This window comes from Mastigoproctus giganteus, chromosome 5 (genome assembly GCF_048544385.1).
Source record: "Mastigoproctus giganteus isolate SK-2022 chromosome 5, ASM4854438v1, whole genome shotgun sequence".
Taxonomy (NCBI): Eukaryota; Metazoa; Arthropoda; class Arachnida; order Uropygi; family Thelyphonidae; genus Mastigoproctus; species Mastigoproctus giganteus.
Window position 1 is genome coordinate 77,199,352 of NC_143579.1, and position 27,744 is coordinate 77,227,095.

General features: G+C 39.3%; 1 protein-coding gene across 1 annotated transcript in view; it reads left to right on the forward strand.

The window, feature by feature from the left end:
• Positions 1-27,744, forward strand: part of LOC150085508 (uncharacterized) — a 70,430-nt gene that overhangs the window by 21,384 nt on the left and 21,302 nt on the right. The window contains exons 2-3 of the mRNA XM_090374586.1: positions 177-338; positions 19,785-19,870. Of these exons, the coding sequence (XP_090230712.1) occupies positions 177-338; positions 19,785-19,870 (248 nt within the window). The remainder of the gene's footprint in view (positions 1-176; positions 339-19,784; positions 19,871-27,744) is intronic.

The following is a 27,744-nucleotide window of genomic DNA, read 5'->3' on the forward strand; positions in this document are numbered from 1 at the left end:
TGCATGGTCCAATTTGATGCATGATCCATTGAAATGTGCTTGATCAATTTATCTATTTATATATTCAGTGGACAAATCTATCTTGATTATAATCATAGACTGATTATAATATTTATTTTTAAGTACATTAATTTGTGAACATTTAACTTTTTGTTATTATTTTATTTTTAAACTAGAATTGGTCATAACTGAGAAGTATAAAAAACTACATATCATTAAAATTAACAGACCTGAGAAAAAGAATTGTGTAAATGCATCTACAGCTAAAGCATTGGCAGAGGCTTTTAAAGCATTTGAAGAAGATGAAACAGCTGTTGCTGGTGTCCTCTATGGAGAAGGTAATATATTAACTAATTTTTTGAATGAATTTTCTCAATTTTACTACAGTGACTCACCTGTGTGTTATTTATTTGATTATTTATAAAAGATACTTAGAAGATGCTTTTCAGATAAAAAGAAATAACAAAACCATCTTCATCAAACTTAATGGTGAATGCAAACTCTGCCATGGAGTTTAACTGGAGGCAGTCTAATTGTATTGGGCTGTTTCATCCATTTTGGTCTTAGTCCATGTATTAGCAGTGCCTGAAACTGTGAAGTCCACAACCTACTTGGATGTTTGGACAATCATGTGCTAATGGTGCAAAAATGGAAATGGAACTCAGTCAGGGTCAACACAACGACACTCCATGTCATATGACAAGGTAATAGAGCACTGCTTTGTGGACAGTAACATCAAAGTTGAACCAATTTAGGCCACATTCAAAATGGCCTCATTTCAAACTATGTCAGCTGCTTTGCAGAGGAATGGAGGTCAATTCCAACTTCTGTGAAGTTGAACTTCGCTTGCATTCCTCCTGCAGAGGTAGAAGTAGAAAGTATGCCTAGAAGAGTTTATTTAGGGTTGTCATACAGGCCAAAGGTAGCTATACTATATATTAGGTTTTTGAAGTAAAATCCTTTTTTGCAACTACCTGTACGTATGCAAATACTTTTGGTTATATACCGTACTTTGTCTTTAACTCCTCTAACTCTGTATAATTGTCCTAGAGTATAAACGGAATAAGTTTAATAATGCAAATTTTATTATAATATTAATTGCTGAAATAAGACTAACCATAGACATTATGTTAATAAAATGAGCTATTTATTCACTGTATTTCAAAAATAATCAGGTTTACACCACTATGGATATTGATGAATATCAAGAAACCCTCAGGAAGAGCCAGACAGCTTCTAGAGTCACTCCCCATTCCCATTCCCATTCGTGTACTCTATAGAAGGCTCTCAGAATGTTTAGATCCCTGGTCCAGAAGCAGATGATTCCTAACTATATATTCTAGACCTGATCATCACCCATGAACCAGGTGACATTGTAGGGCTGTCAGTATAGGGACAATTACTAGGGAATGATTACAGAATTCTAAGTTGGATGATGAGGAGAAAGGTAGCATTTGCTATATGCAAAGGAATATGTTTTAATTTCAGAAAGGAGAGTATGACAGCTTAGAATGCTACATGGCCTCTATTAACTTTGGATATTCAGATACATTAGATTTATGGTATACATTATAAAGTTATGATCTCAGAAGCCATGCATGCATATATACCATTAGCAAAATATAGCATGAGGAGAGTACCAAGGTTGCTGAATAATGAGCTAGTCAGTTTATCAGAACAGAAAAAGTTAGCATGGGAACAATACTGAGCAATGAAAAGTACTGAAGTCCATAACAGCTATATATTGATCTGTGATAGTACTACAGGAAAAGGTAAGGCTAGCAAAGACAAGACAGATTATGAAAAATTGTTGGCTAAGAGAGCAAAGAAAGGGCACAAAGAGTTCATGAATGTGAAAATGCAAAGAAAAAAAAAGCCAATTAGCTCAAACCCTTGTGTATTAGATCAACCCCTGATGTTGTCAATGAATTGAACAGGTAATTTTCATTGATATTTACAGATGAAAGACTAATATCAATGAAACCATACATTTGAAGCTGGGATGCATGAAATTATCTGTTTAAATTTCAGGAGAATATCAGAAAAACTGTTGAGCCTAAAAGCAGGTAAGATGCATGGAGTTGATGGCACATACCCTGTAATTTAGAGGAAGTGGCAAGAGTATATAAAGAGCTCTGAGTCCAGTGATGCCCTCAATTAACCATTAAGATTAATTATGAGGGCATCACTGGACTCAGGAGAGACTTTCTTGGATTGAAGAAGTGCCACTGTTTCACTAATACATAAAGGTGGTTAAGTGGGTAATTACTGACCAATGTGTCTAACTTTAGTGGTAGGGAAAATTTTGGAAGCAATGATCAAGAGTGCAGTACAGGATCATTTAGATAGAAATGAAATTCTGAAGGGAATACACAGCACAATTTTATAAAAGGAAAATCATGTTTAGCCAACCTAGTTAACTATTTTGGCAGTAACTCATGAGCCAGATCTAGGAAACAATTTCAACATTGTTTATTTGGTTTTTAGAAAAGCATTTGACTTGATCCCTGAGTCAAATGCTCTGCCAAAATCCGTGAGAGGTTACAGTATAAGCTGGAACATATTCAAATCATGAATAAGAGTCTAAGTATATCACAGTGTAGCTGCAGAGCAGGAGGCAGTAGGATCTGATTAATGGTTACTCTTAGATTGGGCTAACATAAGAAGTGGGTTCTCCAAGGATACAGGGACTACTGTTTTTGGTTTTCTTAAATGACATCAGCAAGGGGTAAAGGGTAAACATTTGTATACCCTCTATGATGTAAACATTTGTAGATAATGTCAAGATTGGTAGAGTAATTAAAGTGCCAAGGAGCACTTCTTCAGGACACCTTAGATGGACTTCAGGAGTGGTCAGAAAAGTGGTAGCTATATTTTAACATAGCAGAATGTAAGATCTTATGCTTGGGGAACAGCAATCCCAAAATAACTTATATGCTTGTTGGGATTGGATTAAGAACTGTAGCAGAAGAAAGGGATTTGGGAGTTATATGGTTGGTTATGATGTTCTGAAATTGGTGTTAGACAAGCAGCGAGGAAGATCCATGGTACTCTATTGATAAGTTATCAAACATTTGTGTGTAGAGGTGGGGAGGTCATGATCCCGAGATTATGACTTATCCATCTCAACAAACAAATGTTATATTATGAATTGTTTTGAGGCAATTCTAAGACAGCACTTGAAATGCTGTGTTTGAGTGTGGACACCACACTTAGAAAAAAAAGATTCAGCTTCTCGAAAGGGTCTAAGGATGGACAGCTCCAGCTTCTGACAAAGCAGGAGGTAGAAAGTAATATTATTGAGACTGAGTGGGCATATGCATCTCGCTCACCTGCACCTCCTAATGAATGTCAGTGCTCCCAAATGTGCATCTTGTCATATATGACTGTTCATCATTTATTAATAGAATATCCTTACCTTTCAGCTGTCTGCCCAAGTACATTTCAATCACTTAATATGTAACTGCCACTGCTACTATTTCATCTTCTTAGAGATGATGCTAACATGAACTTTTTACTTACCTAGATCAGACTGGACTATGCCATAAAACATGATTGAAACTTACAATAAAGTTAACTCCTTAATGTAGGTAGACACGATTTGGCCCTGGTAACCCTTGTATCATTAATTCCAACAACAACCAAAGATGGGCAGTGTGTCTGAGATCAGCAAAATGACATCCCTATGGGGAAAGACTTCAAATATGTATGCTACTGAGCTTGTTCACCAGGCACCTTACAGGAGACCTAATTGTGGTGTAGAAGGCTCTGAAAAGAGAAAATAAAATGAATTAGAGTGAATTTTTGCTGTTATGATTCCATAACTAGGGTTTTAAATTCAAATTATGGGGGAACAGATTTAGACTAGATTTCAGGAAGTTTTCTTTTAAACAGCAAGTATTTAATTACTGAAATAAGTTGCTTTCATGGGTGGTTGAGGCTGGGAGCTTGGGGAAATTCAAAAGTTAGCCGGCTAGGTATCTACATGAAGAGGAAGTCAAACAGGTAGTTTTTTTTTTTTTTTTTTAAATTATTATTTTTATTAATTAAGTTTATTTTTGGCTCTTGCAGCAAAAGCCTCAGGTTTCCTTTCACCCGTGTGTCTGATACTAATACAAGACTGTTAATATGATTGCTTTCTCTGTATCTAGTGCTACCTTTGCAGGTAGCATAGTAGTTATAATCACTGTCCCTCCCATGTTTGGTGCCGACCGGGCTAGCCGAGTGGGTAAAGTACCTGCCCGGCAACCCCAAGGTCGCGGGTTCGATTCCCGCCTCGGGCTTGGATCAAAGTACTGCAAAAACCTTGGGAGGTGCAATATGGCCACAGAAGCCGATGCGCCAACAACTACCAAATCAAAATCAATCAACCCATGTTTGGTGTGGAAAAGGCCTGGGTTCGAATCATGTAGATGACATGGGGAACTATTATGGGGCGTTTCTCACTACATGGCTGAGTTAGTTGGTTTCAGGCAAGGATTGTAAGGCCTAGGTAGATGTGGTAGTTTTCAGGTGCCCCTAATATGGCAGTTTTGCTGATTTTTTTTTTTTTTTTTACCTAATGCTTTTTAAGGATACACTTGATGTATGTCACATCCTGAGTTGAGACATCAACCTGAGTTAAGTTCAGAATTGTTCTACCTAATCCAAGGAATCTTGGATTATATAGGATGACAGGCCAAGCAGTTTATTAACACAGCTAATCAAAAAAAAGAGAGCAAAATAAAGAAGCATAAGGACTGTATATAGTGCATAGAAAGAAATGCAAAGATAGCTGTATCTCAGTGATGATGTCATAAGTGCTGAATGTTTATTTGCATCTTTTGCCATAGAACATACTCTTCCTCTTAATTTGTGCTGATTATGGAGTTGCATTGTTCAGAAAAATCTTTCCCAATAGTGAAACAGCAAAAAATATGGTTGTGGAAAAACAAAAACAGGCATGGTTAGTGAAATTGCATGGATAGGGTAAGAAAAGTTAGTGATGACTCTGAAAAATGGGCCATTTTTGATTGGCTTAGATGGCAGTAATTACAGCAATTCCAAGCTATATCCTGTTGTGGTGACCTTTTGTAATTAAAAAAAGTTGAAGTGCCTGCTCTCAGTGCCAACACTGGCAGGTTTGTTTGTTATTGTTTGTTATTTGGTTTTTAGGAGCATTAGCAACTAAGGCCATATTGCTCCGGGATATGCGGTGGTCATTCCCTGACCTTTCCACATCTTCCGTATTTGGTGGTGACGGGCTTGAACCCCTGGTCTAATCAAGAAGCGTGTGCAACGCACTGCTGCTACTTCCCACCTGGCTACGGAGGCGCCTGACACTGGCAGGTGACTGTGGGATATGACATTGGGCATCTTCTTCTAAACAATCTGAAAGCATGGGGATTCCTTCAAATAAACCTGCTTGGCACTTAGTGCTGACGATGCTCCTGTTACGGTAGTCCTTAAAACTGGAGTAGCAAGAGTGTTAAAAAATGACGTTAAGCATTTGGTGGTAATAGGCTGTCATCATATTAATTTGTGTCCTGAAAAGGAGCACCATATACCTCTTGGAATCAACTTCCATTTGGGAAGTTGATTACTGTAGCAGACTAAACCAGAATAATGAATTACTTAATGAATTATTAATGAATGACTTAGTTTTGGGTATTTCTACTGAGCTGGTTGTGGAGTGTCTAAAACAATAGAAGATTGTTCTTCAATTCAGTGAGGGCATGCTATTTAAAAGAATACTGTACTAATGAATAATCCTCTGTGTGTATTTCAATATAAAATGTGCATTTTATGAGTGAAATCTTTTTCACAGACAAGACACCATGTGCTTTTCTAGCTGCTTGGAAAATGATGTTTTTCCTTTGATGTTTACACTGCATGAAAAATTTCATGTCTAAATGAATCATTTCATGTCTTTTTTGTCTTGAACCATTTTTAACTCAAATTACCCCCCCCCCCCACTCCCAGCTCCTAAGTAATGGGTACAAGCCGCCCATGTAGTGCATAGGGAGGAAATCCTTGTAACCATTATGTTAGGGTTACAGACAGCAATGGCAGCCCAGGGTGTGTCTTCATCTGTATGTATGATTTTGAAAGTCAGGGGGGGGTATCCCCTGACTAGCTTTGAATGGGTATATGGCTCCTGTAGAATTAATATGTCAGCATTTTCCTCTTCGGCCCTGATTCTAATCTGGGCACTTACTGCATGGGCTCACTGGGCGTTTAGTTGGATAAACTTTATGATATTGCTGTTGAATGATTTAGGGCATGCTGCCATAATCAGTCTTTATTTGTTGGTTCCTCTTAGCTTTTAGATAAACAGGGCACTTACTGTCCCTGAGAGAATGTGCTGCATCAAGCTTTGCAGTTTGCACAAACTGCATCTGTGGATTTGTTTGGGCAAGAATTAGTCATGCCCTTTTTGGGCACAGTGCCCACAGGTAGACACGGTTTGCATGCATGTGTGGGTGGTGTGCCCAAAACGGCAGCATCGGAAACACTTTGGAACAGGCATGTGCTCCTTGAAGCCCCTCAACGTGGGCACCTGTACGTGGTGAGGGGACCTCCCAGTGATGCTGCTGGGTTTCCAGATTAGCATCACTGGGATCTAACGCCCATACCTTGGTTCCAGGGTTACATCTTTGGAATCCGGCGTGTGCAGCCGTGCGCCGCGACCCGTGGAAGCGGAAAGGGGGATCCTGGTGGTTGAGGGGCCCAGCCTTAATACACCACTTTGGCCCCTGCTTCGACAAGACGGGCGGTCCCGGACCGGCTCGACTGGGATCAATCGGCGGGTGGTTCTATACTGCTAGGGTCAACTGCGTTCCAATAAGTCTCCCTCCCTTTGGTCCTGGGACGGGATAAAGACTTATTGGTAACGTGGGTATGGTGTTCTAAGCGAACTCGGCGTCCCATTCGTGTACGCAGTACCTGCTAGTTCACGGGTGGGCGCCCCCTCGTAGGGCTCCGTGGTGGGTGAGGTACTTAGGCATCAGACATTTTTTCTTTACTCTCATGAGTAATTTAAATCCTTCTTCTGGGGCCCCAACAAGGCCCCTACCTAATCGATCGTTAGATGAGAGTGAAAGTAATTCAGCTAAAAGAGCCAGAACTGAGGAGAAAACAACATCTGTGACACCTCTTTTCCTCATTCTCCATTCCACCGGAGAGCAGTCACTTGGGAAAATGTCACCCTTCTTCATCCAGAAAGGATTAGAAGGGATGGCAGGTTCACCCAAATCCGTAAAACGGCTGCGTTCTGGAGATATTCTAATAGAAGCATCAAATGTAAATCAAGCTGAAAAGTTTTTGAAAGCCACATCTATAGGGGGAATACCCATCATCACAACCCCTCACAAAACTTTGAACTCTTCAAGAGGTGTGATATCAGAGTGGGATCTTCTTCACGTTTCTGAAGAAGAGATCTGCTCTGAATTAAAAGAACAAGGAGTAACAGCTGTCAAGCGAATATCCATGCGTAAGGATGGGAATCTTGTCCCTACCCGAGTTCTCATCCTAACATTCAACACCCCAAGGCCTCCAAGTTCCATCAAGGCAGGGTACTTAAACTGCCCAGTGAGGATTTACGTTCCAAACCCACTGAGGTGTTTTAAATGTCAAAAGTACGGCCACTCACAAACAGCTTGTCGTGGTAACCCTGCCTGTGCTCGATGTGGTGCTAAAGATCACGAGAGCAAGGAATGTATAGCTCCTAAGCCTAACTGTATTAACTGCCAAGGAGAGCACCCTGCATACTCTCGAGCATGCCAGCGGTGGAAGGACGAAAAGGAGATACAAAAGTTAAAAACGGAGCTAAACATCTCCTACCCAGAGGCCAGAAAACGCATACAACCAATAAATAGCGGAAAGCCTTCATATGCTCAGAAGGTTTCTGCGAAGTGCACTATCGGTACACAAACAGATATGACTATACCACCAAGAGAGTCATTCACGCCGATTGCACGCTATTTATTGAGTTCACAAAAGCCCACCACAAAAACACAATCAGCTGCTACTCCAATATCCGTACCTCCTAGTGCTCCACCACTAACAAAACCAAGTGGTAAAAAAGAGCAACCAAAATTAACAGAATCAATGGATGTAGAGGACAAGGAGGTACCGGACGATTCAGTCTTGCAACTCTTCGTGGAGGAAGAAATGGACACCGGACAGCGTCCATTCTTCCCCAAAAAAGATAAAGCCAAGACTGATAAAAGTAAGCCCTCAGCACCTCGGAAGCCGCCTGATGGACCCACCAAGCCAAAATAATGGCTAAATTCCTACAATGGAATTGTCGTGGATTCCGGCGAAATACAGATGATATCAAGGCCCTCCTGCAAAAGCATGAGCCAGTTTGCTTTTGCTTGCAGGAGACATATCTAAAGGCAAATGATGATCCTACCATGCATAACATCACAATCTTTCGTAAGGATAGAATTGCGGATGGTCCTGCTCATGGAGGAGTGGCTATCCTTGTGAGTAATCAGACCCCAGTTCAGCCTTTGCTAATTACAACCAGCATAGAGGCTGTTGCAATTCGCCTTACAGTGGGATTTTTATTAACGGTCTGCTCTATTTATTTGCCACCTGGGACTGACATCTCCCAGGAAGACCTTGATGATCTTCTAACGCAGTTGCCACCCCCTTTCTTACTTCTTGGGGATTTTAATGGACATAACACCCTGTGGGGTAGTGCTAACATCAATGGAAGGGGGCGGGTCATAGAGCGTATGCTCAATGACAATGCCCTTTCCCTTCTAAATACTGGAACAAACACCTTCTTCCATATGCCTACCCGTACTTTTTCTGCCATTGATCTCTCTATCTGCTCCCCTTCTCTACTCCCATCACTCACTTGGGAAGTGGAGGAGAATCCATACGGAAGTGATCACTTCCCTGTGATAACCTTGTTACACAGTGGGAGACCATGTCTTCCTTTTAGGTTACCACGGTGGAAGTTTGATCAGGCTGACTGGAATGCCTTCCAACATCAGGCAAATTTTGAACTCAGTACAGTCAGTCAGGAGCCTATCAATGACGCAGTAACGTACATCACAGAAATCATTGTCCAAGCAGCTGCGAATGCTGTTCCAAAAACATCTGCCCGGTTTCCACCATTTCCCAAACCTTGGTGGAATTCACAATGCACGGCAGCAAAAAAGGCTCAAAACAAAGCGTGGGGGATATTCCGTCGATATCCTACCACTTGTAATCTAATAGCCTTCAAGCGTGCACGAGCCAAAGCACGCTACATTCGCCGTCAGAGTCAAAAGGAATCATGGATCCGTTTTACATCATCTATTAACCAGGCTACCAATTCTAAGGTAGTCTGGGATAAAATCCGGAAAATGAAGGGAAAATATACATCCCACCCTTCTTCAATCCTAGATTATAATGGATGCGCTATTGCAGATCCAACTGCAATAGCCAATGCTCTTGGGGAAACATTCTCTAACATCTCCGCAACATCTTCGTATTCCCCAGAGTTCCTGGTCCTGAAACATAAAATTGAAAAGCAGGCACTTAATTTCAAGTCCAAGGGCCTCTATCCCTACAACGGGGCATTCACTATGCAGGAACTGAAGAGAGCCCTCACTCTTTCTAATGCAAGTGCTGTTGGACCAGATGGCATCCATTATGAAATGATTAAACGGCTTTCACCAAAATCTATGGATTATCTGCTCCTTCTTTATAACAGAATCTTTATTGAAGGGCAGTTTCCGGACTCCTGGCGGAAGGCAATCGTCCTTGCTTTTCCTAAGCCAGGAAAGGATCCAAAAGTCACCACCAATTATCGTCCTATAGCTCTGACTAGCTGTCTGTGCAAAATCCTGGAGAGAATGGTTAATTCTCGTTTAATATGGTACTTAGAAACAAATGACCTTCTCTCCAACATCCAGTGCGGCTTCCGAAGGAACCGGTCCACTTTGGACCATCTTATTAGATTGGAAACATCCATCCGGGATGCTTTCCTAAAACGCGAACACTTGGTGTCGGTGTTCTTTGACATGGAGAAAGCGTATGACACAACTTGGAGATTTGGCATCATAAAAGATCTGCATAGCCTTGGTCTTAGGGGACGACTCCCCATTTTTATTGAAAACTTTTTAGCCGATCGATCTTTCCAAGTTCGTGTGGGATCCTCACTCTCTCGTTCCTTTAGCCAAGAGGAGGGAGTACCACAGGGATCAGTTTTAAGTGTCACGCTTTTCGCCATCAAAGTAAATTCCATCACAGAACAACTTCCTCCAACCGTAAACGGTGCCCTCTATGTTGATGACTTTAGCATATTTTGTCAGTCATGCAACATGAGGGTTATTGAAAGACAACTGCAGAAAGCCATTGATTGCCTCAACTCCTGGGCACTTGAAAATGGTTTCAGGTTCTCGCCGGAGAAGACCGTTTGCGTACACTTTTGTCGTAAGCGTAATCTTCATCCTGAACCTGAATTAAGGCTCGGACAAAATGCTATTCCAGTTGCGGCGGATACAAAATTTCTGGGACTCGTATTTGATAAAAAGTTGACCTTTCTTGATCACATTCGTCAACTCCGCACCAAGTGCACAAGAGGGCTAAATATCCTCCGCTCTCTCTCCTCTACATCTTGGGGAGCAGACCGATGTACCCTCCTTCGGCTTTACCGTGCACTTGTGCGATCCAGACTAGATTACGGGTCCCTGGTATACAATTCGGCCAGAGACAGTGTACTTCGGTGGCTGGATCCTGTCCATCATCTGGCACTCCGTACCGCTATTGGAGCATATCGAACATCTCCAGTCCAGAGCTTATACGTCGAAGCAAACGAACCGCCGTTATCGCTTCGTCGTAAGCAGTTGTCTCTAAACTACGTTTTCAAACTGAAATCCCTGCCAGACCATCCTACGTGGCTATCCGTTTTTGAGCCACGATGGGAAAATTTGTATAACACACGTAAGACTGCCAACCGACCTTTTGGTATTCGTGTCCAAGAGCTACTCAAAGAATTTAATATCAAGGTAGACAAGGTTGCCCAAACACCGAAGCAACCCCTTCCACCCTGGCATGCTCATTTCCCGGCATGTGACTTGTCACTTAGAAATTGGGGAAAGTCGGACACTCCATCGTCTGTCTACCTGCAGCTTTATTCAGCACACCGAGCTGAATATTCTGACTTCGCGCCAGTTTACACAGACGGCTCGAAGTCGGAATCATATGTGGGATCTGCTGCTGTCTTTACAGACAGCATTACATCAGAGCAGATTCCCTCTGAATGCAGCATATTTACTGCAGAGCTGCTCGCTATAGAGTTAGCCTTGGATCACATTAGTAAATGCGAATACCAACGGTTCATTTTGTATACCGACGCTCTCAGCGTGTTACAGGCTTTAATATCTGTGAGATATAATTCTCATCCAGTTCTGTCTAGCATTCAGCAGAAGATTCACTTCCTCCGAGAACGTGAATATGATATCCGCTTCTGCTGGATTCCCAGCCACATTGGGATTAAGGGAAATGATTTGGCTGACAATGCAGCCAAATCAGCAGTTCCCAATAATAATCGCTGCCTGTCAGTCCCTTATACAGACTGCAGGCGAATAATACACGAAAAGATACACTCCCAATGGCAGGATTCGTGGAATAGACAGACTGCGAATAAATTATATCTTATAAAGCCTTTAATTGAACCGTGGCAGTCTAGTCTGCGCAGGAATCGTAAAGAGGAAGTTGTTCTCGCCCGGACCCGCATAGGACATAGTCATTTGACTCATTCGTTTTTGCTGAGGGCTGATGACCCTCCTATGTGTGAGTCCTGTGGCACAATTTTATCAATTAGACACATTTTAGTTGACTGTCCAGATTTTAGCAATATCCGTTTTACCGCTTTTAGCCATCTGACTGAGCCGTATACACTCAGTCAGATTTTATCTGACAATGACAATGTGTCTGCTATTTTTAGCTTTTTGAAAGCAATAAACGTTTTTAATCGTATTTAAAATTCATGTTATTATTATTTCGTTTATTGATTTATCATTGTAATTAGATCTGGACACGGTGGCCTAATTAATTAGGTCACTGAGATGTTAAATTTTTATATATTACCTGGTCTTGGCGCATTATAGCCTTAGATGCTAATGCGCCAATAAAACCAAACCAAACCAAACCAAGCTCCTTGAAGCGGTGACTGCTCCAACCCATAAAGACTCTGTCCTGTAGTTTGAGGATGTTCCATGCCTGAGGAGAAAGCTCCACCACCCAATTGTATAGCTGGGAAGACTTGGAGCTAGTGTGATATTTTGGTTTGATGTGTTCCTTGGCATTACTTATGTCAGTTAATTCTTGGAAGTTTCTGTTGAAGAGTTCATCTGTGATGTTCTCTGGAGTGATATCCTTTCCCACATCAACTATACATATGGATGGGCCTCTCTTTTTAGGGATTTCTGCTGTGAGACCTAGGGTGCTGACTGTTGGATTGGTGATGATAGAGTGAGCCTCTTGCTTGGTTGTTGTTTCAATGATTACTCCAACATTTCTTGTTTTTCAGATGGACTTTATTCTTGTGGTTTTAAAGTCTTTGGCTAATTTATGGACAACGGTAGTTTTTATTGCTTCGCTACTGTCTATAGTTGAGTTTTCCACTGGCTTTATTATGATCAGATGTGGCATGCTGAGTAGTGTTTTCTTCTTTGTTGATGGTGGTTTGATGCTTGCAGTTGTATCTGGAGTTGTCCTCAGCGCTTGGGTGTAGGATAAGGGGGTGTTATGGCATTTCTTTTCCCCTTCCTTCAAGGTAAGCTTCTAGCTTAGCCTTGGTTCTCTCATGTTCTACATGAAGATTTATCAGAACATGCTCCATTCGTGACCATACTTCTATGATTTCTCCTCTGACAATGGTAGTGATTTGATTGCTCTGTTCTGCCATTATCGCCTCCAGGTTTAGGTGCAGTGAATGAATTTGTTCTGTTATAGATCCATCTAGTGACTGTATGATGTTAGCATCTGTATTCAGTGATGTAGAGTCTTCGGGGTCGTCATTCTGCTTTGGCAGCACGTTAGCTTCTGTGGCGCCCCTTGGGGCAGGTTTGCACTTGCATTGGGCACAAACATAACGCTCTTTAGCTACCTTTGTCATTTTAGAAATTAGTGACTGTCCTGAGCAATTTCCGCACAGGGATTGGCTGCAGTCGCCATTGCATATTATTACATGTTTTACCTTCTTCAGACAGGCCTGACAGGTGTGTAAAAAATCTTCTGACGACATATTGCTCATAGAGTGGTCCGACCTATGAGAGGTGTTGCTGATGGTCATGTGACCCAAACAACGGAAACAATGCCCTTTGATTTTAGTGGTTGGGGAAGAAGTTATGGCTGCTGCCGGTGTACGTAATTATTTCAACGAAATCTTCATGAGTACCTATTTCATTAATGACAAATCCAATCTTTCTAAAAATTAAATATAACTAAATTGTAATGAAGCAGCTTCAATCCTGCATAATGTCAAACATCTAAATAGAAAATAAAGTTACAAACTCCTTAATAAAAAAAACATATGTTGAATAACGGCCGGACCTTTATGGCATCGCCATGCTGTGTGCTGTTGTACATAGTAATCACATGCTACCAGTCAAAATTTTGAGTCATAACTTCTCATTACCTTTGCCGATCTTGACTCTGAAACCATCTACAGATAGATCTTGACGAATAGTGTTTTCTGAACACAAAATAAGTCCACTTTAATCACTTTGAATAACTAATTAACACTATAATCCAAGGAGCATCAGAAGTAGTAGTGGCAATGATGCAAGAGAGCAAGCTTATATATATATAGTATCAGCCAAAAAAAAAACAAAAAAAAAAAAAAAAACCCCACTACGCACTTCTCCCAGCAAGCCATCTGAATTCAGAGGAACCAGCACAAGCTGGAATCTATCCAGAGATATATTCTCCTTGTGGCCACACATGCCTGCTGCACTGTACGCCAGCCCTATGCTGGAGCTTCCCTCAACCATACAAAACCTAGAGTGGAAAGACAAGTCATTCTGCTGACTTAACATCACATGAGGACATTGCTGGTGTCTTGGTTACTGGACACTAGATCCTTGACTTTTTCACCTGTACACTGTAAAGTGGGTCAGGTACCGGTTACGCCTTCCTTCAGGTGTGGGATGTCAAATTGGCGATCTTCTTTGCAGGGCACTCTAGCCCTGCATTCTTTCTACTTTCCTCATACCTGGGTGGGCATCCCAGTTCAGGGAGATCCCACTCTTTGGTTCCTCCCATTCTCTCCACTGGAGGGTGCCTTCTCTCCTTGTCTTCCTACTTCATACCCACTTTAAGTCCTACTCCTTTACTATCACCCTCACTCACTTTTTTTTTTTTTTTTTTTACTTGATCCAGGAAACTCAGGTGATCCTGGTGGAGACAGTCCAGCAGAACGGACTGCCTGGCTCACCTCCCAGTGGTGGTGGGCAAAGTAGAGTTCCATTATGGGCTCTGCAGCCAAGAAGCCAGACACACAACAGAACATAACACAACTTTAACATAAACCACACACTACCCTCAATCCTGGCTTTTACAGAGCACTGTATTCCCTCACAAGAGAACTTATGGTGCAGATGTGGAAAACCACTGGTGGCACCTTACCCCAAACACTATGCCACTACACACATCTCCCATCCATACCATTCAAGGATTTGTCTAGTTCTTTGAATTTATTCAAACCATCCACTTCCACAACCAATTTTTACTGAAGCCTATCAGATTGGTTGGACAAGACTGCCACTTAAATCTGTGCTGTGACAATGGAGTATACAGTGAAACTTCCCTTTAACGGACAGCCATGGGGGATGAAAATCTGCCCGTTAGAGAGAAGTGTCCGCTAACAAGAAGTCTGAGGGAGAAACAAAAAAGAAAGAAAGAAAAATCATTAAACGTTTAATGTAAAATTAAATTAAATACAGATTTTGCACAATATTTTTGTAAATAATATACATACAATTGTGCTATGCATATTATGACTTTATCTTAAGAAAAATACATACAGTAATCACTTATTTTCTTCTGCACATTCTTCCGGCTGATAATTTTGTTTTCAACATTTGTTTGGAGTGAAGAAACCATCGAAAGTCCTTTAGTATCTTCTTCAGCGGCGAAAAACATTTTTAAACGATTGATTTGTATGAGCGCTTCTATTTTCATGGGTGGTTCATCATTAATATGTTCTTCGACAGAATGACCTCCTTCCATTTCTTCATTCTCATGAGGAACTTCTTGAAAAATATCGATGATAATGTCATTGATATCTAGATCACCATCTTCTGTAGTGAGGTTCGAGTCTATATCTTTGTAACCAGGGTCACTTGTAGTGGAAGTATCGTACATTATCAATAGATGTTGAAGTTCTTGTTCTTCTTGGGGCTCAACATTGCTGTTCACAACTTCAATTTTTGCGTTTGAGAAGCCTACTTTACAAAACAGTTCACAACAGTTTGTTTTCTAATTGCGTTTACTGAAGAGGAAATCCATTGAATCGCATCTAGGATGCTGAGTTTCTTTGCAAGGTCACTCGCACATGTTACATCGTTCATGTTTGCAATGAGATGTCTTAAAACACGTTTTCTGTAGTGAAGTTTAAAATTTTTTATTATCCCTTGATCCAAGGGCTGACACTCTGCAGATGTGTTTGGTGGCAGAAAAACGATTTGAATGTTGGACAATTCAATGTGCGGGTGAGATGCAGCATTATCCATGAAAAGAATAATTTTTCTGTTTTGACGAATCATGTTTTGGTTAAAGTAACTTATCCATTCGCTCATGATATCTCGTGTCATCCACGCTTTTTTATTAGACTTCCAGTAAACATTCAAAAGATTCAACTTTATGCCCTTGAAACAACGAGGATTTTGTGGTTTTCCTATAACAAGAGGTTGTTCAAAGTCTCCCAGCATATTTTAGAAATTTTTCCGCCCTGGCACTTTTCGTTTTTTAGACTGTTTTTTCAGGAAGAGCTTTAGAAAACAACCCTGTTTCGTCACAGTTGTAAATATCCTTAGCTTCAAAATCACGACATAAATCTTCCAATTTGACGGTCCACTCTGTTACAACCCCAGTATCAACAGATCCACCTTCAACACTTACGGCTTTCCAAGAAATTTTATGCCAAGTTTTGAACTTGTCTAGCCATCCCACAGAAGCTTTGAACTCATTTACTCCCATAGATTTCTCAACCTCCAAAGCCTTTTCTCTAATAATAGGCCCATTAATGGGAATTTTTTTAGCACGTGCGCGACAAATTTGAAGTCCAACAGTTTTCGGGAATGATTTTTGAACCTGATCATTTACGTGTTGCCAAAATTGTTTGAGCAGTTCATTCTTTTTCTTTAGGATGTCGTTTACTTCTCGTAAATGTTTACGAGAAGACATTGTGCACTTCACACGACACTGAACAAAACTGAAAACTGAAACTTAAAAATCCCCCCCCCCCCCGCACACACCGAATTCATCAGAAGTTTTACACGTGCCTTAAATTTCCTGAAAAAGGGTTTAGAACCGCGACGTAAACCTTGATAAAATTCAGAGAATCGGAAATAGAAAATAAACACATGATTGAGGCAATACGTGGAAGAAACTTTCCTAGAAAAAGGGCCATGAGCTCACCCGCTGTCCGTTATTGGGAGATCAAATTAAGTGCTAATCTAAACGAAACAGTACAGATTGCCTGTCCGCGTCCGTTACAGAGAATGTCCGCTAGACAGAAGCTGAAAACACGTTAAAACCAATAGAGGAGAGTTGGGGAATTTGAAAATCTCCGTTGTAGAGAGATGTCTGTTAAAGAGAGGTGTCCGTTAGGAGAAGTTTCACTGTAATTGTATTCCTGTCCAGAAGATCCTGCATTACTTCTTTAACCAGTGACTCCATTATTTTTCTTGGAACATATGTTAAGCTAACAGATCTGTAATTACTTATGTCACCTTTTGATCCCCCTTTATGAATTGGAGGTACATTTCCACACCTCCAGTGTATAAAGACCTCCTCTGAATCCCAGCATGCTCTCATAATTATGGCTGAAGGCTTGCTTACCTTCTTTGCTACCTCTCTTATTATGATTAGAAAGATTCCATCTGCCCCAGGTACCTTTTTTACATTCAGCTTTAACAATTCCTCTTCCACTTTCCTTTCAGTTATCACAGTCATTTAGCTCCCCATTGCAGTTTGATTAACTTCTGGCATCCCCTCTTTTAAAGATCAGCATCGTGTGAATGTAGATGCAAAATACCTGTTCAGTTTTTCAGCAACCTCAGCAGGTCATCAGCAGTTAACCCATTGACATCATGGTCCAGTGTGATTTAATTCCGTTCTTCTACTGTTAATATTAGCATAGAAGTCCTTGCTGCTTTTCTTTTCATTCTTTGTTAGAGACTTCTCATAATCTACCTTAGCTTGCCTAACTTCCTTTGTGACTTGATTACAGACTAAAAATATGTCTACCATAGGCTTCTGTATCACCTGATAATTTATATGCATCCCATGCACTTTTCTTCTCTGCCACATGTCTCAGTAGTTCATCTGACATTCATTTAAGTCTGTCTTGAACAATATTTCTTCATTGGTATGAAAAGCCTGGAACTTCTTTGATTACTTCCCTTTTGGTAACATTATCAGTTGCTCCCACTGCACAGAACTTAAAAACTGTCTGAGACCTCTGTAGTAATCCTTACGAAAACAAAAGCCTTTATACTCGATGGTGTTTGTCTTTAATTTAATTCCATGTTAGTATAGTGTGATTGCTGAGACTCAGTGGGTCTTTTACCTGCAGATTCTTAATGCACGGAGAATCAATGCTGCTAACCAGATCAAGAGTATTGCTCCCTCTTGTTGCCTCTAACACACTGCTGCTGCTGTAGAAAACAGTCATCCAAGCTAGTGTGCGAGTGACTAACCCACAAATTCCAGTGTCAATATCTGGAAAGTTAAAATCCCCCATTATGAGACATTCTGATTTGCTGGTCCACTCTATTTCCCTGTATAGCTAACAGTCATTAGGCCTATAACACTCTCCTACTCTGTTTTGTTTTCTCTGTGCTTATATCACACCAAACTGACTCAACATTGCACACATCATCCATGTCAACTGCCTTAACCCCTCCACTTCTCCTGCCCTGTCTGTCCTTCCTGTGTACATTGTACTTCCCATATTCAAATTCAGCATCACTTATGTCTGAGTGATACTATGTCTCTGCTATCCCTACAATATATGCATTTGATGACTTAATTAGTACTTCAGATTCATCAAGTTTATTTACAGTGCTCTTGGCATTAGTGTACATGCATATATTCTTACTCTTAATTAACCTAACACAGGCCATGTATTCACTTGTTCGATGATGACCCACAGCAGGGCCCAAAATCCTCAACACCTTGCTTTCCTGGCTACTGCATTTTCCCATAGAAGCAGTGCAAGAATCACCTTCATCTGTGGCTCCTGTTAATATAGCCCCCCCCCCCAAGCTAGCAGTTTGCCAACCCACCTATCAATGCATTGATAGCATCAGCAAATATTCTTGCATCCCCTCTATTTAAGTGTATCCTATCCCTGTAAAAACAGTCTCTCCTGTTAACAAGCACAGACTACACCAAGAAAAATTCATTCTACCCCCATGAGCCTTTGTCAATCAATTTGCCCATGTGCGATTTGATTGACAAGGCTCTCAACATGTACTCTCTCTCCTATCGTGTCTGGGCAGAATTGCAGACACTTTCAAATTAAATCATATCTCTCAATTTTTTTCTCAGCGTTTCCCTGTACTTGTTAAGTCCTCTGATCCCCCTTTAAGTTACATTTAGAGAATTTTGTTGTACTCCTCAGAATTGTTTGGTGTTGAAGATAACTGTTTTGGATAAGAACAGTTATTATCTTCCCTTTACCACATTTGATCGTGTATTACACAGACTTGACTCGATGTCCATATGAAATTGATGTGACTGGATATAGTATGATTACTTTTAGAGATGTTTTGATGAGAATTGTCATCCTATTCCCTTTCCCTTCTGAACACCCTTATACTATCCATAATTAAATTCTTCATCCACTTTCTCTGAATGGAACCATGTCTCCATTGGTCCTGTTATATATCAGCATTGACTGACCTAATCAAAAGCTCAAATTAAATTTGGTAAAAAGCCAAAAGATAATTTGGTTTTTACAACCCTGACACATCTCTTATAGTTGCTTAAGCACAAATTTTCTGTGGTATGTGAATGCTTGTGGTTTTTGAACTTATATCGGTGCTTCTCTCTTTGCCCAGGGTAATTACAGGTTATACAGAAGTACCCAACAGGGTGAGTGCAAATGTGATTTTTGCCTATGACATTAATCTGTATCATTTGAGTGGTTCCCTTAACCTCCTGAATTAATTTCCCTGAACCCTTAAGGCTTCCTCAGTGACACAAGTAGCAACTCTTGCATCTCTTCTGTTCAAATGAATTTCATTTCTACAAAACAAATTTTTTGTATTAACTGGGGCAGGCCATGCTGAGAAATCCCCCTCCCCATAAGCCTTGCACAGTCTCTCTCAAGCCTAGATTTAATTCACAAGGCTTCCATCATATATTCCTGCTATCATGTCTGGGCAAAACTGCAGTCACAAGAACAGTTTTCAAGTGTGGCATTATATTCTTAACCAAGTCATTGATTTTACTAAAATTTTTAAAATTCTTTTATATAAAATTATCTATTAGTTACATGTTTAGTGTACTAAACATGTAACTAATAGATATTTTTTTGATTTTTGTTTTTTGTAAAACTTTACTTTCAGGTGGAAGTTTTTGTGCTGGATTTGATCTCTCTGATATAGCAGAAGCAAAATGGAAGGCATTTTATTGTCGTCTGGGCCTATGGTATGTAATTTCAGTGAACATTCATAAATGGTAAAAAAGAAAGCTTGGTTATTAAATATCTTCTGAGTGACATTACAAGTCTATAAGTGAAAGTAATCTCTTTTGTAGAAAAGTTTGATATTAAGTAATATAACCAAGAATATTACCTCTACTGAATGATCTGTTTTGATTGAAAGACAAGATTGAAATATCTGGAGTGATCTGTAAATATGATTGTTTGGGATGAATCCAATACAACTTAGTAATAAATATAGGGTTTTCTGTGTGAACCACCATGCAGTGTGAAGAATATAGTAAAAGCTATATGGTCTAGTTTTAATCTTTTAGTGAATGTCAGACTGGCTTTCAGTGATGCCATTTGTTTGAAAGGTGGAATACCTAAGCAACTTGAGGATAACAACTAACAGTATGGATGGAAAACACCTGAATGTTCAGAAAAATAAAAGCTTTTTTTATTTATTTATTTTTTTTTTGTAAGATAACTGATTTTTTGTTAAGAGCTACGATTAATATACTTTTAAGGCTAATGATGCCAACTGTAATTATTACTGTAAAGTAGTAACAAATTAGGTATAAGCAGTATAGAAATTAACTGCTGGTCATGTAGAAAATTTGTATCACTTATCAGAGAATTTCTCTAAATTTGCCTGATACCTTTCCCTAAAATTAGGAAATTTGAAAATCACTGCCATGGCCACTTTATTAGGACCACAGAGGTGGTGCCTCCGTAGCCAGGTGGGAAGGAGCAGCAGTGTGGTAGCGCACGCTTCTTGATTAGACCGGGGTTCGAGCCCGTGACCACCAAATACGGAGAATGCAGAAAGGTCAGGGAATGACCACCGCATATCCCCGGAGCAATATGGCCTTAGTTGCTAATGCTCCTAAAAACCAAATAACAAACTAACAAACAAGACCACAGAGGTTTAGACTACAGATAGTTCCCTACTTTATGAGTTAATTCATTCCTAGTGCGCGCTTGTAAAGCGGGAATTTATTTCCCATAGCCATAATGTTAAAAACAGGGGTTACGTTCTTAACAATGAAATTGTTAGCTAATTAGTTTGTTTAAACAATGATTGATTTATCCAAAAATATGAAAACGTAGCCGGTTAAATCAAGCAAATTATAATAATAAAGAAATTATTTATTACTTACAAATGTTAAAGAATGTTTACTCTTTATCATCAACTAAATGCACACTTGTTAATCACTCATTAGGCTTCAAGAGGCATTTTTTCCAAGATAATCTTCTCTTTTATTTATAAATTTTACGATAGCATACATAAGCATTTTTTAAAGGCACACACAAATTGCAACTAACATGATATGTGCAAGTGAAGTGAGATTGCAACTAACACAATTTGCACGGAGTAACAAGTTTACGAAGCTTAAAAAAAAAGGAAAGAAGAGAAGTTTATGAAAATTTATTTATGTTTTTTTATACGATTGAAGATTTCAGTAAAGGGGAAACACATTTCACCATAATAAGGTAAAAGAAACCACACAATTCCAGCAGTATTTTCGCATTTGCGAAAATACCGATGGCTGGAATTTATAATTGCTTGCACTAACAGAAAAGCCCAATAAACCGGAAAGTGAAAATTGTTTTATGGTCGTGACCTCCAGAAATGTGCTTTAGAAAAATATCACAAATCAAAATTGGTTCTTATAACAGAACATATGATAACGACGAAAGTGTAGTCCATTTTAATGATTTGAATTGGTAACTAATACAATTTACACTATAAAAATGACCTTTTGGAGAGATGAATAGCTTAGTTATACAGCAAAAATTTCAACTTCTGAGGTCATGGAATAAATTACTAAAAATTGTTATTGGGTTCACATTACTATATTTTCACGATACAATGAGGTCTCTGGAATGGATTAATATTGTAAAGCTGGGTGCACTGTATTGTATAGCCACACGTGTGGTTTGAAATGCGGTATTTATGAATGTTTAACATTCTTTTTTGGAATTAATGTTCATATTTTCAATTTTGTTGATACTTGATACTTGAAAAAAAAAAAAACACTGTAAACCCAGGAACTTGTAAAGCGAAAGCTGCCTATATATGCAAACATATGCAAATTGAAGAGGTCATATACAAGGAAGGGCTATAAAACCACGTGACAGTAGTCCTTAAATCATTTCACCAGCAATTGGGAATAGATAGGATTTTACAAACTCCCAAAGAAGTATTACTGTCAGTGTGCTACAGCAGAGAGGAGAGATGCACTTGTTAATATTTGAAACACCAGTTTCATTTTCATATCAGTGTTCTCCCCAGAAAAGTTTGCCAGCCGGGTGGCATTATGAAGTAGCTGAGTGGGGAAGGGTAATACTTCGCAATATTATAAAATTTTCTGTCATTTATAAATGTGACTTAAGCAATCCAGAGCAAAAATTAATTACATAATTTAACATTATATGCTCCTGTTGCATTGACCTCGATCGCATAGTATATTCGAATTAATATTGATAGAAATCAGTACTATACAGTACTGCAAGAATCGCTTAAATTTTAGCCAGGCAGTCAGTTAAATTCACCGGGTGGTGTGCCCATTTGATAGGTCCTGGGGAGAACACTGCACATATTTAACAAATGGAAAAACGCTGGAGAACAGATTCAACTGTATCCAAAAGTGTAAGGTGACAGAGTGAAGTGCTTGATTTGGAGATTATATGGTGTAATCAAGGATGGAACACTTAACCTCTGCATTTAATGCAGTAACATCACATGGATCAGTATGCATACCATTTGAGGAACTCTACAAAGAATTTCCTGCAGGAGTAGGAAGCCTTTGTGGAGCCACTGATTTTGGATACCAACCATATAGCTGCAGCTAGTCAATAATGCATAAAATGTGGAATGTGTGAAATTAAATCTTATATTGTTTGTAATGTGAAACTATTTTTTGTGTGTACGTGTGATGCAAGACTAAATTTGATTTAACAGTGTCCTATATATGAGATTTTTTGTGTATTATAAGGTCTGGAAAAGGTAATGTTTGCTTTGTGTACTATATATAGATGTCATTTTTTACTGTCTGTAAATTTCAAACAGAAATCCAAAGGCAAAAAAATCCTAGGTACATTAGTCTGAAATGATACTGTTTTAGTAAACAGTCAAAAGGTTTTTTTTCTTTATATACAAAGGTCATTCAACGAAAACTGCAAAACGAACATAAAATGCATATCGTGCATAAACTGATGATAATCATTATTAATCAAAGTCTCTTGGCAACATCGAGCATGCACTGGATGGTGACAAATCCTAGATGCACTATTATACACCAGAAAGCAAATTCATGAGTTCAGGGTGATGCCATTCAGATTTTCCTCGACTGAAGAAAATTCCATATCCAGGCATTAGACAGGAAAGTGTTACTGTATATTGAAATAATAAAGGAGTGATTCTAGAATATTATCTGAAGAGAGGAGAAACAGTGACAACTGAAAAATACTGTGCTTCTGAACTATTTAAAGCCAGCAATTCAAAATAAACTTTATTTCCTGTCCTTAAGTGCATGCTTATATGTACCTGAGGACAGCATGATAATGCTGTCTTCATACCCGTTCTACAGTGAATCAGATTGAGATGGAGTCTAAAGTATTATCATCCTTTTTGGCCACTAAAAGGCACTCTGAGAGGGACTTCTTCTCAGATGAAGAGATCAAAATGGTGTTACATATGAGGGTAGTTCAATAAAGAATCGCCCTGATCTAGCTGCAGAGGTGCTAGCCTGTTGATTCTTGGCACAGGTTTTAGTCCTTCTCTACATAGCCATCGTGCAGATTTACATATTTTTCCCATTGATGGATGAGGCTACGGATACTGTTTTTGTAGAAGTAGTGAGGTTGGTCTTTGAACCATGACTCTGTTACAGAAATGAGTGTTTCATCATCAGGGAAGTGGGTCCCCCAAAGAAATGATTTGAGGGAAGGAAACAATAAGAAGTCCGATGGTGCAAGATCGGGTGAGTAGGCTGGATGGGGCAGTATTTCATATCCATAAATGGTCGCTTGTGTTGTTGCAATTTCAGAAGTGTGAACTAGGGCATTGTCTTGAAGCATTCTAACTCCTTTGGACAGCATGCCACGCCTACATGTTTTGATTTTCTCCTGTAATTTTGTGAGTAAGTTGGCATAATAGGCACCTGCAATTGTTCTACCTTTTGGCAAGTAAACCAGTAACTTAACTATTGCAACAAAAATAGAAGATGGGGAGAAGAAAATAAATTAAGAATAGGTTAAGAATATGTAGTTCAGCTTGATTAAATAATCAAGTTTACACTTTATTTATGTAATTTAATTATTACCTATAATTTATCTTTAATTTTGTTATTAGAAATAGTTTTCTTATTTTATGCTCTTTTATTTTCTTCTTTTCATCCTTCCTATTTTTCTAGCATCGAGGGCTTGGCAAACTGTACCGAACCAGGGGTGGGGAACCTGCAGCCTTTTGGGGTACCAGTTGCAGCTTTTTGTCTGTTTCTCTCAAGTGAAAAATCTGCCTTTTATTTCATGACATAATAGAATAAATAGAATTTTATCTTTTATCTTTTTTTATATATCGTTATTCTCCTTATATAAATTAGTTTACATTTACGCTGTACATTACCAAAAGAAATATAAAGGGCATAAAAATATTGGATAGTTCAATTGAGGACAAAACAAAGTGAAGAGGTAAAATTATTTATATCAATAAGACTGAAATGCTTTAAGGGCTGCGAGAGAATTAGACAACGTACAAGTCAGTGCAAACACATCATATTAAGTACGCAGCTAAACTCTGAATTAGCAAAATTTGCAAAGGTTGCATTGTTTAAGTTATATCTCATGTTGTGAATACCTTCATGAGTTGCCATGATATTGCACTACTTCAAATAAGTAACGCTTCACCAAAGGAGAAGACTATTGTTACTTATTCTTAGCGGATAACACCACCCAGATGGCACTGTTTCAGGGCTATTTGGCCCTTCTTCGGTGGTGGGTAGGTACCTTAGTGATGTAATGATGACAAAACAGTTATGAAGTATAACTCCACAATATGAGAGATGCCTGAAAGATTAAGACATTTCAATCTTAATTCATCTTATACACCATCAGGCATCTCTCATATTGTGGAGTTATACTTCATAACTGTTTTGTCATCATTATAACTTAAATGATGCCACCTTTGCAAATTTTGCTAATTCAGAGTTTAGCTAGCTGCGTACTAATATGATGCGTTTGCACTAACTTGTATGTTATATCAATAACTGTGTGTTTAGCGAGAGACCCGTCAGTGGCAACTCGGTAATTGGATTGGCGTCACAGGCCTGAGAGCTTCTTAAGAAAGAACTGTAAAATGTTAAAGTAAATACAAAAATTAGCATTCATTCTAATTCACTAATCTTTACAGAATATTATTGTTTCCCATATAGATATGGCATCACTTCCACTTGAAATTGAACTTCGTTTGACAATGTTGCCTGTCTTATCAGTGATGACTCATCTTGCTGACTGCTATCAGTATCAGTTGACATTCTCCCCAGTGCCATTGGTTTTCAGTGCTTGTTTCCTATAAAATTGAATCTTCAATCAATCTCTGTATTTCATTTTTAATTTTTACTGGTAACCCGATTATGTCAAGAAATAAGAAGAGCATTAAAGGAAGAAAAGAGAGTATTCAATGAAGAATGGGAATTGCAGTATTATGTTGTTGCAGTGAACAATAAAATGTGTTTGCTCTGCAATGCCATATTGGCAACAGTGAAGAAATACAATGCATATCAGCATTATACAACTCATAAAGACAAATATGCTAAACTAGAAGAAGTTCTTTAAAGTTCTTCAAAGGAGAACCTTCTGAAGGAGAAGCAGCAGCAGCAACAAGTATTCAAAACTACGTCAGGACAAGGACTGACATCAATGAAGCAACATATAAAGTAGCATGTACCGGGTGGTTATAAAATTTTTCCCTATTCAGAAGATCCTAGTGTCAAAACGATTATAGATAGTGCTGTGAAAATCAGTGGGTATGTCATTTAGGGTATGTGGAAGCAATTTGTAGAAGAAAAAAAATTAGTTCAAATGTCTGCCACCAGGGGAGAAATTGGCACTGTAAACATGAGATGGAATACTTAACTTAAGATTAGATTTTAATACCAGAACTTAGAAATCTACAGATATTGTTCTATGTGTTTTCCTTCACTTGAGATGACATTCTGAAAACAGAGGACCTCGTGCGACACAGTTTCACATAGCATCTCATTGGGGATGTTGGCTACACGATGTTTAATGCTTGCTTTCAACTCGACAAGCGTCTGTATGCCGCCACAATAAACTCTGTCTTTCAGGTCCCTATAGCCAGAAATCACAGGGCTGGCCAGAACTACGGAAAGTCTCTAGAAATGATGCAATCATTTCCGAATGTTGAATGGAGCAGTTCCTTCACTTGTCAACCAACGTGGGGAGGGGCACCATCTTGCACGAACACTACAGTCTGTGAGCATTACCTTTCTTCCAGAGTGGGAATAACGTGATCTCTTAGAAGAGTGCAGTACTGTGCACTAGTTACTGTACACCTTACAGAGGGGGCCATAAGGTGTAGACTCTTCAAAGAAAAATGGTCTGATTATAAACTCTGCTGTGAATCCACACCATACTATAACATATGGTCTTTGTAGTGGTCTTTCATGCACAGCAGATAAACGAGAATATTCGGCAGTTTTGTGCATTTACAACCCCACGAAGAGTGAAATGAGCCTAATCAGACCACAAGATCATTCGAGCCCATGTATCGTCAAGTTTCATACAAGCCAGAAATCGTAGAGCAAAGTATTTGTTGTGCTGATCACAAGACTTTTATTCTTCCACTACATGAATCTTTTATGGGAACCAGCGTAAAATTATTCTAAGCACTTTACGTACCACAGACCAAGGAATGTTCAATCTCTTGACACACCTCTGGCACTACTGACTGGTAGTGTTTTGCATTCTGAAAATTGCTACTGCCATTTTATCCACTACGTACGTTCCGATACGTGGTCATCCCCTGCCTGAAATTACACCTAACCCCTTGGTCGCTTCAAATTTCTTTATTAGTTTTCGAAGCCTCACTGATGTCAAAGGCAAACCTTATTTAAGTTTCTGATATTCATGTAGTGCTGCATTAGCACTGCTATTATTGTAATGCTTAATATTGTAAGATTTCTAAAAGTCTCAACGTAAATTTGTTCTCATCATCTACTGCAGACAATGCCTGAGCAAATGGCGTAAATAGTATGCTTTTAAATTTGAAATAACACCCTGATCCATAGGTTGGATGAGCGAAGTCATGTTTGGCGGTAGAAATATGACTCTCACATTCGAACTGAAATCATCTAGATGTGTAGGATGTCGAGGAGCGTTATCTAATAGAAGCAAAATCTTGAAAGGAACATTGTTATCTTTACAATATTTTTCAACCTTGGGAATGAAGCAGCATTTAAACCAATCATCAAAGAGAAATATTCTTATCCAGGCTCTCTGGTTCAATCGTAAATGCACGGGTAGGGTGGCGTTATTGATGCCCTTAAATGCATGAGGATTTCCAGAATGGTACACAAGCAGTGGTTTTAATCTGTAATCTCCCGCTGCATTCAATAGCCGCCTTCATCAATAATTTTTTCCAACACATCACAAAATTTCTCTGCAGCTGCAGAATCGGCACTGGCGATTTCCCCGCACACTCTAACGTTGTGGAAACCAGCACGATGCTTGAAACTATTAAACTACCCATTTCTTGCCTTGAACTTGGGTTGGGGTTCGCCGTACTTTTCTTTAATATCTGTATAAATACTAGTTGCTTTTGCTTGAATGGTCGTTAGACTCGAGGAGGAGGCACTCAC